The 15,935-nt window shown below is 42.8% G+C and overlaps 1 protein-coding gene across 2 annotated transcripts in view; it reads left to right on the plus strand.

Annotated features, from left to right (window-relative positions):
• The first annotated feature begins 2,116 nt into the window (after window positions 1-2,116).
• Window positions 2,117-15,935, plus strand: part of ITGA8 (integrin subunit alpha 8) — a 163,284-nt gene continuing 149,465 nt past the window's right edge. For both annotated transcript variants that reach the window (XM_087420790.1, XM_004425338.3), the window contains exons 1-2: window positions 2,117-2,487; window positions 3,191-3,324. In XM_087420790.1, coding sequence (XP_087276916.1) covers window positions 2,282-2,487; window positions 3,191-3,324 — 340 coding nt within the window. In that variant the 5' untranslated portion in view covers window positions 2,117-2,281. The remainder of the gene's footprint in view (window positions 2,488-3,190; window positions 3,325-15,935) is intronic.

Raw genomic sequence — 15,935 nt, forward strand, 5'->3', positions numbered from 1 at the left:
TATAGCTACTTCTGCCCAGTAAGTCGGCCTGTGGGCCAAGTGCACATCTAGGATTATGCTATTTCTTTCTACCTATTTAGCTGTTCCATTTCAACCTAAGGCTTGCCCGCAGTTTGACAAATTTCTAAATTTCAGCATGCTAGTATCAGGATATAATCAAGTTGAGGTTATTCCCTAGCCTCCATGTCAGGACTGCTCTGACCACGCCCATGTGTATGTTGCATGTGAATTACTCATTGAAATTTACTATATGGAACATCCCTTTTTTGCCCAGAGCAGCAGACACCCTGTCCAACACAAATGGACTTTTGGACCAAGAAAAAAGTCTTCTACCATGTACTCTTAAGTCCTTGTCTGGGAGAGGACTATGCGGTTAGGAAATTATCCAGACGTGATGATTTGCCAGGTAATCCTCCCATAGTTTATTAATTGTTAGTATTTTCACAGGGATAAGATAAGCAAAGATAAAGACATAAAATTTAAACCAGTCTACCAAGTGGGTGCTGATGTAAGAGAGATGAGAAGTCCAGCTTTTCAGTGGGATCAGAGATTTTCTGTGGATACACTCCCAAATCCACCGCCAGACTAACCACTGCCCTGAAGTGCTGTTTGTGCTTCCAGCATCTCTGGGGCTCCCACGTTGGTAACGCACATTCAACAAGTCCAACATCTAAGTCACCATCGACCTCTGATCCTGCTCTTCTGGCCCCACTGCTATTCTTCTCTACTAAGTCAGTACCTTCATCTTGGACTCTTTCCTCCACTTTCACTCTGCCATCAATCTTTGGACCCTTTTCCTTCTCCTCGTGTTCATGGCCTTCCCTTCCGTCTATTAATCACGCCCAGGTCCTCATCACCCAAAGCATTTGGGCAACAGCTTCTTTGCTTTCTCTTCTTTCTGACACTGTCTCCCTTCCCACTTCCCAAACACGCACATCCTTGTCACTAAACTTGTGAATCCCGGTAGGCATGTCATGTCTCTGCTCTAGAACTGACTCCCTTTGCCACCATAAATGTTCTTGTTATTAAGATCCTGTCTCAAGAGATCCATTCCTATTTCCCACAGCTCCCTAACCCACTCTCTTATTCTAAGCCCTTGCGCAACCATTTCATCAGCTTTTGTGTCTTGAATACTTTCCCTCAGCTTCTCTGCCCATGCTGCACAAATCTAAGCCTCCTGTTCAAATTCCTGCATGTCTACATCTGCCACCAAATCTCCTTAAAATACTTTGGAAACTACTTCCCCTGTCTCTACACTTCACTTCTATTTAACTCCAGCCCCATCCAGTTTAATGCTTAATTGCTGTGTTTTCCCATTAGTCCTGTTTCCCTGGAAACCGCATGTTATGTAAAGGGATCTATACCACGCTTCTCTTCTCTTCTCTCCACCTACTCAGTCTTCACTCACTCCGCCAAGCAGAGGACACAGAAAGAGATCAATAATACCCATGAATTGGAACTGAAGTTTGAACTCCTGTAGATTCCAACCTACACCTCCTACCCCTGCTGATGGTAAAGTGTAAAGTCCAACATTCCTCACTTTGCCAGTCTTCATCACAATTACACAGGGTCACAAAGATTTAGGACCAAGTCATTTAACATGCCCCACGTGCCTTTGAGAAAGACCTAAATAAAATCTCGAGGATTTCTTTCTTTATTAGTTACTTCTGCAGGGAGGTGGGGCGAAGGAGAGGATTGTTGGATGTAAACTTTAACTCTCAGTCACAGATAAGCAAACGCATAGACCCTGAGGTGACTTCAGGCTGCAAAGATCACGGCTTTGTCTGGCCTCGTATTTGGGAGAAACTGGAGCAAACTCGCGCCACACGCGGGGGGGCATTGCTTCCAAAAGCAATGGCTTGAATTGGCATGTGCGAGTCTCAGACCGTCCTTGAGATGCGACTGCAATAGAAAGCAGGGCGGCCAAAACAGGCGCCTGGCGCCGGCCGCCAGCAGGGGCGAGGGCGGCCCGGGAGTCACCGGGTCCGGCCCGCAGCCCGCGGATCCGCCGCTAGGAGGCGCCGCGAGCGCGCCGGGTCCCCGCCCGCTGCCAGAGGAGGGCTCGGATCCCCTCGGCCAGCCCCTGAGCCGGCCGGGGGAGCAGGCGGGGAGCAGACCGCAGGGGACGCGCGGCGGAGCGCCCGGGGCTGTCACCGCGGACGCGTCGCGCGCACCGACCCGGGACCCGGGCATCTGGGGACCGCTGGCCGCCACCCCCGCAATTTCCCCCGCCGGGGTCCTCGGCTCCGGCTCCCCGGCGCACCCGCCGGGGCGCAGGGCGATGTCTGCCGGGGCCCGCCGCGGTCCCCGGGGCAGCCGGGCGCAGCCGCGCGCGCCCCTCTGGTGCTTCGCCGCCGCGCTGGGGATGCTGTGGTCCCCCGCCTCGCAGGCGTTCAACCTGGACGTGGACAAGCTCACGGTGTACAGCGGCCCCGAGGGCAGCTATTTCGGCTACGCGGTGGACTTCCACATACCTACCGCTCGCACGTAAGTCCCCGGGCACCCGGAGTTCGCGCGCGGGGGCGAACCCTGCCGCAGGTTGGGTCCCTGCCCCTCTGCCGGGGGACCCGCGCCTGTCCCCGCAGCCCGATGGAAGGCGATTCCTGAGATTCCATCCTGCTGCCGACTTCTGGGGTCCCGTCCGGCTTCCCGCCACCAGCCTCTTCTCTCCCCTTCCATGCTAGATGTACCTGGTGAACTTTGCGTTAGAGACGTGCCACTGGCATATAGTATACGCAAGTCCTGGGGACTTTCCGGTGCAAAGACTCGAGCATCATACAAAGGGGAAAACGGGACAGAACAGACTCAAGCCAGTGAAAACAACGACCACAACACGGTCTGTTTATACATAGCCTGTAACAATTTAAGTGTCTGGGCGCAAGTGCTGTCTGCTACAAGCAGCTGGTCTCTGTCCTTGCCTTTTTTTTTTTCCCCTCTACTCTCCGCTCACTGTATACATAGCTCCACCTAGAGAAGAATTAGGACTATTTGCACCCTCTTCCAAAGCAGGTTTCAGATGCCCCGTAGGTTTCCAAGAGGAAATCAAGTTTGACAGTCGGTCTCCATCATAAATGCGGTTCTGCTCCCACCTCCACCCTAGTCGCAGTGTGGGCATGCTGCTGCAGAGACTGCATCGCATGCGCACACGTTTATGATTCCTTGGGAGTGATTTTCTCCAACCCTTTCGCAGAGCGAGTGTCTTGGTGGGGGCGCCCAAGGCCAACACCAGCCAGCCAGACATCATGGAAGGGGGAGCCGTCTATTACTGTCCGTGGCCGGCCGAGGGGTCTGCGCAGTGCAAACAGATACCGTTTGACACCACGAGTAAGTGATATTTGTCATTCTCCGCTCTGGGTCCTGGTTTCAAAGAACCAGAGCCATCCTCGAGTGGACTCCTCACTCTCTTTGTACTCCTTTGGCCTGTCTGATGGGTCTGTGTTGTGGGCTGTGCAGGTCCCTAGAGAAATCATCTTTTCTAAGCCTGAGTGAAGGGGAAGAGGGAACAATATTGTGACATTGAGTATTTCAATGCATCCTAGTAAATTCTGTTTCCTTACTGTCCTGAGATGAGCATTTTTGGGGTGAATGGATGCTTTGGAGAAATACACATGTTACACCCTAACCTTCATTATGGAGAGAATTTGGTTGCTTTCCAAGGACAAATCTGGGAAAAGACAGATCTTTAGCATTTCCAGTGCCCAAACTCCGGAGGCAAGACTCAGCTACAGACCCAGACATCACTCCATGTTGCTGTTTAATTCTTTACAGAAAGAAAGAATTTTCTTTCAAAATATTGGACATTGGAGGCAAACTAGTACAGGCAGAGTGTGGTTGGATTACATTCATTTCCAAAATCCCTAGACAGATGTTTCTTATTTAATTAAAGGGAAAATACATTTTAAACAATTCAGGCTGGTTATGTTTCCTCTGGTGTTTTTTCTTTGGGTCCTGAGAAAATAATTTATACATAATGCTTCCAAAAACATTAACACTGAATGTTTTAATTTGTACCTTCAAAACTTTATGAATTTGAAAGGTATACATTATCAGAAAGCAAATACCTCTTTTCAGAATAATGTGAACATGTCAACTCAAATAATGTTCTTTGATGAACAATCATTTCAAATACCTTTTTTGCCACACAACTATTTTATGACACCATTCTTCATTATTTGTTACATTAGTGTGCATTTAGAATTTATATACAAATCCATTTTCACAGAATTTTGATTAAGTTGAATGGGTGGTATTCACCTGTTACTTGAACTGATTTGTATTTTTTTAATTTTAAAGAAGAACATAATTTCAATTCTATGAATATGGAAATCATTTCAAAGAAAAAAAATCCTATGCAAGCATGACCTTGAATTATGACCAAATTAGGAAAATATTTTATAAAAACATTTTAAAATTATGTTTTTCATATATATCTATATATGGTCACAATAGTTCATTTACCATTTTAGTAAATACTTCTGTTATTTCATACCAACTTTTATGAGCTTTTCCTTTTAAGTTTGACTGTTAGAAACTGGAAAAATTAAGCCGCTTGATATTAATTTGTAAAAGAAATCTTTCAATTAGTTGTTTAATCAGGACTTTATATGCTTCTAATTACTGACCTCTAGCTTGAGAATAAATTTCCTAAATCAGAAGAATTAAGCATAAAATTAAGGGCATTTTAATAATCCACATCAAAGTCATTTGTATTTTACAAAATATTTTAAACTTAAGCCTTGATAAATAAAAACATAAATCATTGGTATTATTTGAATTTAAGTTAAAGGAAATAAACATTTACATTTTAAGACATGTTTGATGTATTTTTATCAAGAAACAATGTATAGTCCTAGACATGAATTTAATAACCTTCTAGAACATTTCCATAACATATCAAATCAGGATCTGGTTAGTATATTTTTTCCTTTGAGAAAGAAAGAATCAACGTCTGCCCAGATAAATTACACCTGAATACCTCTGTCCGTGCTAATCCCAGTAGATGCCATGGTTCAATAGGTGAAAACCAGAAAATATAGACATCAGTATGAATTTCTAAAAACTGACCACTCCCAACCAAAAATTTCCATTTTGAATTATAATAGGTAACTTTTTCCAAACGTTCATTCTAAAGCAACTATTTAGAGCTTTGAATTCAGTTTCCCATAGAGAACTAAAGGTGAAAGATTGTGCTTGGTTTCCAGACTAGCCCACAGGAATGCACTTAACTCTTATTGTAGCTGAATTATATTTGCACTGAAACAGTAGGGGACAAACTGGTACAATTTTGGCAATTAAATAAATAGGAAAATAATAAGAATGTTGAGAAAAGATCAGAATTACTTGGAGAAAGAGCAGGGAGCAGATGGCGTCTTCTGTGCAGGTTCTGAGGAGGATCTCTGGATGTCTCGAAGCACTCTAGAGACTAAGTGCTACACTATGTCTTATTGGACGTCTAAATGTATGGGGGTTTTTTAATAGGCAGACGCACTCATCCTACTATTATACTTAGCAACCATAATTGCAGTAATTTGAGATTCAGAAATGGAAAAAAGTGAGAGAAAGAAACAGGGAGGGAAATAGATGTTTCTGAAACAATTGAGCAAGAAATGAAAAAAAAGCAAAGCAGAGGAGGCCACACAACGTTTGTGAGAAATGAATGATGGAATGAACAAAGCAGCGACCTGTGAAAGCCTAGGGGGAGTTTCACTGAGAGAGAAGATAAGAATCCTTGAGAAAAGAAAGTTCCCCATGTTAGCCATCAGGGGGTACTGTGGGCCCAGGAACCTTGGTTGCTTCTGGGAACGGCCTGAGAGTGGGTGGGAGAAAAGCAATCAGAGGACCATGGCTCAGGTTCTGGCTACTGAGTGGGTGCCAGCGCACTACACAGCGTTTCTACCAATCACTTTGTCCACGCGTCCTGAGACGATGGGACTGCCAGTGGCTGCCATTTGCTGCAAAGCTGTGAAAGAGAGGAAGGGACAGCAGGAGCTAGTATAGCTATTTCCAGTTTGAGCATCGGTTCTGTGGGCTGGGTGTGATCTTGGAACCAAAGATGAAAGGCAGAAACAAAGGCATTGCTGACTCTGGGTCTTGCAGTCAACTTTACCAGATGCATTACACTTATTGATCACCTACTATGTACCAGTCACATATGTACATTGTTTCTAATCCAGAAAACAAAACAACCATGTCAAACTGATTTTGTGAATCAGGAAACTGACATGAAAGGTGTTACAAAAGATACATCCAAGACCACACAATGGTAAGCAGTAGATGCTGGGTGGGAAGAGAGGTCAGCCTGCTCCAAAGCTTGTCTCGTCACCCTGCCTCCCGTCCAGGAATGGAGAGAGGGCTGGTCCTAATGGGGTGCTAATTCAAGCTCAGAGCCTATGGAGCTGAGGCACGGCTTGCCTCCCTCCCTGTCCCCCATTCCCCAACCCCAACATTACCTTCACAGTTAAAATGATCCTCCATAGCAGATCTGAAAGGGAAAAGCAGTTTTGGGTAGAGGGCTGAAGAGACCAGAGGTTATGGAAGGAGCCTTTGTCTTGGAGGCAATGATGGGTTGGAGATGCCCCTGATTTGCTATAGCTCCCCCACAGCATGTCCCCTCAGTGTAATCCCAGATCAGCTGCCTCCTGTCTTACTCTCTGCCTATTGGCAGCAACCTATGGTTTCCCTACCAAGAGGAAGAAAATTTCTCTGCTTGACAAAGTAGTGGCTCTGAGCGCTGGACACCCACAGACTGATGTTCACATAATAGAGTGTGATGCGTCAGGCATACATATATATTATGTTGCAAATATTCTTCTCAAGACACTCTTTCGCACTGTCTGCTTTTACTATTACATCTGAATTCAAGACATTCTAAGTCAATTTGACCTTTTAATGATGTTGATTCAACTTGTTCAGGCCCCCGGGGTGTCTACAATTTAGGACTGCTGGGGTAAGTAACCTACTAAACTTTTCTCTGCTAGACATTGAAGGAGACTGGCCTATAATTTAGTCTCTGAATCTGGTTGTGATCTTGAACCTCAGTTTATTTAAGGTCATCTGCCTTTTTTTTTTTCTAAACTGCCTTTTAGTTTGAAATTTTTTTCCTTAAATAATCATTTCTCTTATTTTTACCTTATCCTATAACTTGGGGTTTTTTATTACTTCTCATCATAAACGCAAAAACAGAGGAAGCTAGGAATAGCCTTGCACTTCAAATGCATGAATACTATTAAAATCTGTGGTCCTTTCAAGTACAGAGAAATGAAACTCTAGAAAGGCATATGGCGGTGGGGGAGGTGTAAAGTGCAAAGAGTAGATAATTTTCCTGCTCTGTACAAAATCAAGTGGTTCCAAGAAAGCACTTCTCTCATCTCCCTTCTGTCTTTCCCTCTTACTTCAGTGGAATAGAATTCCTCCATCACCAAATTGTTTTCTTTCACTTTTGCCTCAGAAACTTGTTAAACTATGCCCCATGTCTTAAACAACTTAAAACATCGCATCTGCCAAATTCATGCCTCTGGTTTCTAAATCTGCTCCAAGGTTCATTTCTTCTTTTTCCTACATTTTCCAAACCCACGTGTGGATTAAATAAGAACTGCCAGATCACAGCCCTCCTGCTAAAAGGGGATGAATGAAACTGACACCTTATCCTTGGATTGAGGAAAGGGCAAATTGCAATAATCATAACAAAAGCATAGTACGCAAATATTTGTTTTAAATGCTCAAATGAAACATTTTGAGGAGAAAGATAATGGTGTGCGCTAATTAATGATGATAACCATCATAGCACTAATAGTACTGCAGAGGCAATACAGCTGGGAACCACTTGCAATGAAGGACCCACGTAAAGAGTGAATAGGAAGATGTGGGGGGTGCCACTGAGATTTGGAAGTCATCTGAGAAAGGCTACCAGAATTTGCCTGGCCTTAATTTAGTATCTTTGTGTTTTTTTTAAAAAAAAAAAGAAAAAGAAAACACTTAAAATGGTTAAGATATTTCAAAGCTCTGGGATAGTCAGATTTTTGTTGGAATTGCATTTTAGCTTGGAGACGGGAAGCCTTTGTTTTGGGGGGTCTGTTTTATTTTGCGTTGAATGAGCCCACAATAGGAAGCAGCTTCAAGCATCTGGTGCTGTGACTGGTACAGGCTTGCTTTTTGATAGGATTGGGTGTGCCCTTTTTCTCATGTGAGGGTTGGGAAACATATTGGTCACATAAGTCTTGCTTTTCTAACTTCCTCAGAAAGAAATCAGTTTTCGTTCAGGAACAAAGGAAAAAATGTAAGTCAGAGCTACCCGAGTAAATGACAGAGGAAATAACACAAACGTGACAGAACTCAGGGACAGTGGAAATCTGGGCTCTGGGAAGTTCAATTGAAAGTGAAAAAAGGGAGAAGAAAGCCTGAAGACAGCCTGCTGCTTTTAAGAGTTAATAATGCCATAATTAGGGTGAGTCTTGCTACTCAGAAGAAAATATATACATATATTAGGGCAGAAAGCTTACTCTGCTAAGTGCTGAGCCCACTGAATCATCAAGGGTGGCTTAGCTGGCTGGTTTGCTTCTTCTAGGATGCCTGATATGCTGGCCTGACAGATGCAAGCAACATCCCTAAGCTTCTCCCAACTGGCTCAGACCTCCATGTGACAGAATGCAATGGAGTCCTGATATGAGAAGGGAGGAGGCAGCGGTCCCTACAGCTCATAGCAACCAAGGAAGCAATTAGAAAAAGGAAGTCCTTGAAACTGCAACTAGAAATGGGAAACAGATCTGCTCTACAGCTAGTTGAGTATATGAGCATTAGGTGCCTGTTGCTTAATCTGCAAAATTCTTTCAAGAAGCTAGAAGTCTGTGTGGTGGAACAGGCTTCCAGGCTCTTGGCAGGAACAGTCCATGCAGCACTGCAGTATTCTGGGAGAAATGTAGGAAACTATCTTGAAATTATTCTGAAAGCAGAAAAACGCGCTTCGACATTTCAGCTGGCCGGTTGAAATGTGTGCGTTCAGACTTTACCTGTGGTGTGGAAGGCATAGAACTCAACCTCAGCTATGCAGAAAGACCAGTTCCTGGATCTCTGATATTTAGTGTATCACCCCAACGGTCTGCCAAACAGAAACTTTTCACATCCGCAAACACTGGTGAAAGTGATCACTTACCCTTTAAATTGTTTTAGTAAAAAGGAGGCATAGATATAAAAAATAAGTCTTTTTAGAAATGGTTGCCAGGCATTGGGAGTGGGAAGGAGAGATGGACTCCAAAGGAGCAGAACAAGGGAGTTTTCGGGGGTGAGCAGAACAAGGGAGTTTTGGGGGGTGATGGAACTTTCTGTGTGTTGATTGCAGTAGTGGATACGTGACTGTGTGCAGTTGTCAAAACCCACTGAATTTACATCACTAAGAGTACATCTTGGTGTTCTGTACATCACATGAGTTTTATTGCATGTGGATAAAAAAAGTGAGAAAAAAATCATTATGGAGAATGCTAGAGAGTTACATATTCGATATGATGATTCAATTTGGTTTTGTGGCCATTGCTGTAGGCCTGTGGGCATTCAGCTCTTAGACTATGCGAAGGTCTGATGTAATGATAACTGGAAGTATAAGGACAAATATTCTCTCTGAAAAGCTTAGCCTACTGCCCCTAGGTCGGGTGAACAATTAGTCAGATCATCAATTAGGACCTTCTTTATCATGCTTTAAATAAAGGATAATATGTTCAGAACGTGTTTGGTAAGAGAACTGTGAATGAAAACATGTTGAGTGAGAATAAATCTTTGCAACAAAGCGTCGCACTTGTGTAATTCTCATAACCTTACTGAAATTCAGGCATGGGACCCCTCATTGATAGTCATTAAGCTAGGAGATCTCACTTCAAACACATGATTGTAGTTATCAAAATTAGTATAACTGCACTGCGGGGCGTGTACCTATTAACGTTAGGTCAGTTTTATTCTTTAGCTCTGATATTTGACACATGGACATCGATTTGTATATGATATTACAAAAGCCTCTGTATTAATCTGTCCTGACTTCCAGGCCATGTAGAGATTAAAGAGAAGGGCACACACCATTGCTACATGAATAAGTTTATGCAAGCACCCTAGATGGCCCACATTATGCACAGCATCCCACCCCAGGTGTCACAGATAGGAAGCCAACTCCCCCGGCCAGGTTATGGCTTCAGATTCGTCACACTTATGTCCTATGATTTGCCCAGATGTCTCCAGCTAAGCCACTGCCTCTTGCCACACTGCTTACACAATTTAACTCTTTAGCACAATATATCACAGCACAGCTTATCTCTCAGATGTGTCCCCGCTTGCCCTGGGCCCATGTCCTGGTGCCTCTTTCTTAACCACCCAGAACATCTTATCTTCTAGTAATGATTTTCTGGAACTTCTGGCTTCTCTCTTCCTACAATTCCCAATGGGAAATGTGTTTTAGAAATTAATTCTAAAGTCGTTGCAAATCCTTTTTTAGAAGAAAGGAGGCATAACACTAAAAAATAATGTCTTCAAATATCCTGAATATGGATAGTCAAGTGAATTATGGCGTATTCACACAATTAAGTATTATTAACCATAAAAAAATAGTCTACCAAGACTCAGTATTAATGTGGGAAAATGCTTTTGTTTTAATGTTAAGTGAAAAACATAAAATTCAAAATTATATCTACAACCTGCGGAAGAATACAAGAAGAGATGTGTAATGAGAGGCGGTCTTTGGGAAATGTGATTAAAACTGGATTTTTTCTTCTTTTTTTTAACGCATTTTTTTTTTTGATTTTCAAAACCATGAACAAGTATTTATTTATGATCAGGAAAAATGATAAAAATAAACATGCAAAAATTTCTAAATGAAATTATTGTGTTCACTGAAGTATTATGAAGATTAACAATAAAAGACCACAATTAAGGCTTTGTATTGGCCAATGGCAATCTTAGTTGCTCCCTCTTCTGTCTTGGGTGTAGATGGTAGTGTCATTTAGAAATATATTTATTTACATATAGGTGCTCATGCTTCAAAATACTGAAAACCAAAGGTATTTTCAGTAACAATTATATGTGTAAAAATGAGAAGATGCAGTGTATCACCTATCTTCATTCTAGGTTGTCTCTAAATCAGTAGAAATATAGACTTGATGGTCTAACATGGCAGTTTCTAGAAACTTGTAGAATAAGAGAGATGTTTGTGAGTAGAACTGCTTTTGGGTATTCCCGGGTAAGCTGAGCAGGCTGGAAGAAATTAATTCACAATCCATTGATAAGTTAGTTCACTAAACTTGTTATAAGAGGCCATTGGCAAAAATCTGAGTAACCATAGATCCAGATAATCCTCTGGACTTTCGAATGTGGACGGTGTTTGATAGAGTCAAAACATCCAGGTAAACTCACGCAGCAGTATGACATTTCACAAGGTGAATTGGTGCTTAGTTCTGGATCTATTATGTGCGATAATCAGATATTTTTCCTTGAAAACATTACATACGTGCCAGGGATGAGTCATAAAATCTATTTGGAATATTACCTCTGGGCTACACCGTTCTACCCATTCCCAAGCCAGGTTTGTAAATATTCTCTAGAGCTAAGATGTATCTGTTTACACGAGTTAAGAGTTTGTCAACATACTTGTCAATAATATTGGTTGAGGAGAAAAGCATGAGAAGTTGGTGGGGGGATACGAGGGGACTGCAAAGTGAAGGCTGCAGCAGCATTTCCCAAAATCTCTTTTGTGGTGCACATGGGAAAACAGTTTCCATGTCAAATAAGTTTGGAAATGGCTGCCTTCATTCTTCTTCTTCGTTACTCCAGTTTCTCTGGAGAAACAGAACCAATAGGATAGAGAGAGAGAGGAAGAGATTTATTCTAAGGAACTGGCTCATGCAATTAAGGAGGCTGAAAAGTCCCATGATCTGCCATTTGTAGGCTGGAGACACAGGAAAGCCAGTGGTATGACTGAGCCTGAGCCTGAAGACCCAAGAACCAAGAGCGCCAATGGCAGGAGAAGATAGATGTCCCAGCTCAACCAGTCAGGCAGGAAGGGCTGAATTCCTCCTTCCTCTCCCTTTTTTGTTCTATTCAGGCCCTCAACAGATTGCATGATGTCCACCCACTTGGGGAGGTAAACTGCTTTACTGAGACCACCAATTCAAATGCTCATGTCATCCAGAAACACCTCACAGACACACCTAGAAATGTTTAGTCAAATATCTGGGCACCCCGTGTTCCAGTCAAGTTGACACATAAAATTAACCATCACACCTGCTATGAGACTCACGATGCATATTCTCCTAGAAAAGGCACTGAGAATTTGCAAACTAAAGATCCATTGGATTCATAGGATAGAACGTTTATGGGCAGTTATTTCCCCTCACGTTTCTTAGGCCAAACCATGCCCAGGTATCGCTATAGTAACCAATGACCCCAAATCTCTGACTTAAAACAACCAAGGTTTATTGCTCCCTCACACTATATGTTTAAGATGAGTTGGTAGGGAGGCTCTGCTTATTCAGTCATCCGAGGACTCAGACTCAGGGAGATTCTTTATTAACACGTGCCTTCAAGATCAATCTAGCCAGAGGGGGCATGTGGCAAACTGCAGACTGTCTGTTGAAGCTTCCACCCTGAATTAACATTTATTACTTCTCCTCGCATCTGGTAGGCCAAAGCATGCCAAGGAGGTTCGCCGTGCCAACTTATTTAAATATCTAACACTTTTATTTATCCATATCTATCAAAATTGTATCTACAACCTTTAAAAGAATACTAGAAAGGAAATGCAGTCAAAGAGCTTGTCTTTGGAAATGTTACTAAAATAGGTTTTCCTTCTATTTCTAATGGACATATTTTGCAGGACGTATTTTTGGGACCCTGTAATACCATGGTTCTTTGGGGCCACAGTCCCAATCCCCACGCCGATGGTAGGGAGCAGACACATGACGAGGAAATGAAGGAGTTTCAACAGATGTGGAGATAAGTGAGACTTTAATACCAATAATTAGTCCTCAACCTCTTCCACCTGGTCTCCTTTCTCTACCACAAATATCGTCTGGGAGAATTGAATGCCCTTTGTCCTTTCGGTCGGGTTCCTTGGGTGACGTGTTATTAAATCATTTTCCCCCTCAAAGCACCCTTTGGTTAATGTTAACCCATATAACTCCACTGTTCCCTTTAGGTAAAATGTTATCTAAAGGCAACAGTGGAGTTGAAAATAAAGCTTGTTGTTAGCAAACAGTAAAATTAAATTTCAGTGCCACAAGAATGTTAGTGACTTACTACAAGCAAACCCTGTTCTGGACACTGGGCGTGTGGCCATGAACAAAGCCAGAGGCTTTACCCTTGTGGTGAATAGCCATTGACAAGTTGAGAAAAAGTAAGGTAAGGACAAGGGGACAGAGCATAGCATGTGTGCGTGTGTGCATGCTCAGGTAGGCGTTTATTTTAGATCGGCTGGGGTATTAGTATCCTGTTGCTGCTGTAACAAACTACCACACACTTAGTGGCTTTAAACAACACAAACTGATTATCTTACAATTCTGGAGGCCAAAGGCTGAAGCAGGTCTCACAGGGCTAAAATCAAGGTGTTGGCAGAAGGTGTGTTCCTTCTGGAGGTTCTCAGGGAGAATCTGTTTCCTGGCCTTTTCCAGCTTCTAGAGGCTGCCCACATTCCTCGGTTCATGGCCTCCCTCCATTTTCAAAGCCAGCAATGTCAGACTGAGTCCTTCTCACACTGCCAAGTCTCTGGTTCTCCTTTTATGCCTCCTTCTTCCACTTTAAAGTATCTTTGTTATTACCTTAGGCCCACCCACATAATCCTGGATAATCTCCCCTATTGGACAGAGTGATAGAAAGTGAGACAAGAGGGCCAGGTATAGGCAAGATTGTATAGTGCCTTAAAGGCCAGGGTCAGGGCTTTGGATTTTATTCTAAGAGTGATGAGCAGCCAGTGGTGGCTTTGAGTAGACCTGTAACATATTTGAATCATATTTGTAAAAGGATCAGTTTAATAGACTACTGGCAAGCAAGAACAGAAGCAAGGAGACTAGATAAGAGACGTTCACATTGCCCGGTGAAAGAGAAGCATGGTTTGGGTTGAGTGATAGCAGTCAGGGTTGAAAAGTGGTTGGATTTGGGATTTATTTGGAAGTGCAGTTGGTAGGATTTCATCATGGGTCAGATGAAGGGTACAGAAGAGAGAGAGAATTTTGACCTGAGTAACTGGAGGAATGGGACTGAGACGGGGAACAGTGGGGAAGGAGCACATATTGGAGAAAATATCAAGAGTTGAGTCCAGATATGTGAAATTTGAGATGCTTTATTAGACTTCCAAGTGATGTCAAAAAGCATCTGGATAAACAAACCCAGAGCTCAGGCAAGAGGGTGGGAGATTTACATTTGGCAGTCATAAGTTTGTAGATGATGTTTAAGGCCATGACTTAGGGAATGCGTGTGGATGAAGAGGAGAGGAGAGAAGAAGCGAAGTGAAGCAAAGAGAAAAGAGAAGGGAAGGGGAAAGATCAAGGTTGAGATTGAGTCCTGGAGCATCCTGACATTAAGAGACATACTGGAGAATGGAGAAGGATGTGTAAAAATCACTCAGAAGGAGTTGGCAGTTAGGTAAAAGAAGTCGTGAAGCCAATGAAGAAAGTCTTATGAGGTGGGGTGAAATGAGGAATGAAATTTGAACATTTGATTTGGCAACAGAAAGTTATTAATGACTGAAAAAAGCAGTTGCCGTGGAGTGTGTCAGGAGAGAAGGGAAGAAGACCAACAGGAGACAGCAAGTCTGTGTAGCCATTTTTTTCCCCAAGGAGTTCTGTTAGAAATGGAACCACAGAAATGTAACGGTCAAGAAGGTATTATAGCCTGTTTGTAGTCGAATAGGAATTATCCAGTTGAGAAGGAAACGTTGATGACTGAAAGAGAAAGGGTGGATGCAGGAACAAATTCCTGAGTAGATGCAAAGGGGTGGGTGGAATTCTTACACAGATGGAGGAATTGGCCTTAGAGGGAGGCAAAGGCAGTTCATCCTTAGTGACAAGAGAAGGCAGAGTAGGATATAACTGAGGGTAGGTTGATGGGTTTGGGGACAGGAGGAAGAAAAAGACCTTTTTTCATTCCTTGCATTTTCTCAGTGAAATGAGAAGCAAGGTTATCAAACTGAGAGTGAGGAGTTAGATGGAGAAGGTTGGGAGAAGGAGAAAAAGTGACTACTAGTAGCAAAGGGGCAGAGAGAATGGAGTACTGAAGTCACAGGATTACCAGGCAGTGCACAAGGACCACGTGAATTTATAAATCTGAATTTATTTGTGGAAGGAATACATTTTTGCCTCTGCTCACCCTATAGTATGGTCCTACCTGTTTGGGGTAGAATTTAAGATCTCCCAGAGAACAATTCCATCGTGGGTGTTAATCTTTCATAAGGATACATTGCAGACACAGAAGGTTTGAATTCTGACGTGTCTGTTTTGTGCAACATTGGGAATGGTGATTCTTTTTTTTTTTTTTTAACCACAAAATGAACCATTTTGTTAAAGGATGATTGGGACCCTTTTTATTGCAACATCCTCTGGCTATAGGGATGAGATCCTGAGGAAAATACAACCACACAACAGGAGCTATTGTAAATACATTTTCAAGTGCTATTGGGAGTTTATACAGCCTTCATCCTGAAACCCAATCATATCCTGTATTTAAAAGCATTTCTTTGAGGTCATATTGAAGAGATTTATGTCATTTAGTCTGCTTCCTGAGATTCCCATGCTGAGAGGTTTTCATTACTCCTTGAAGCAAATAAATTATTGGGCACTAAACAGAAGCATGCTGTGCTTCTGCCAATGAGAAGGTGACATATAAGCCATACTGAGAGTTCTCATTTCCCCAGCTGTATCTATGACCAAGATATTTGATCCCAGTTAATTATTCCAAGTGTGAGAAAACCTAGA

This window comes from Ceratotherium simum, chromosome 32 (assembly GCF_057802395.1).
Source record: "Ceratotherium simum simum isolate JZ-2026a chromosome 32, ASM5780239v1, whole genome shotgun sequence".
Taxonomy (NCBI): Eukaryota; Metazoa; Chordata; class Mammalia; order Perissodactyla; family Rhinocerotidae; genus Ceratotherium; species Ceratotherium simum.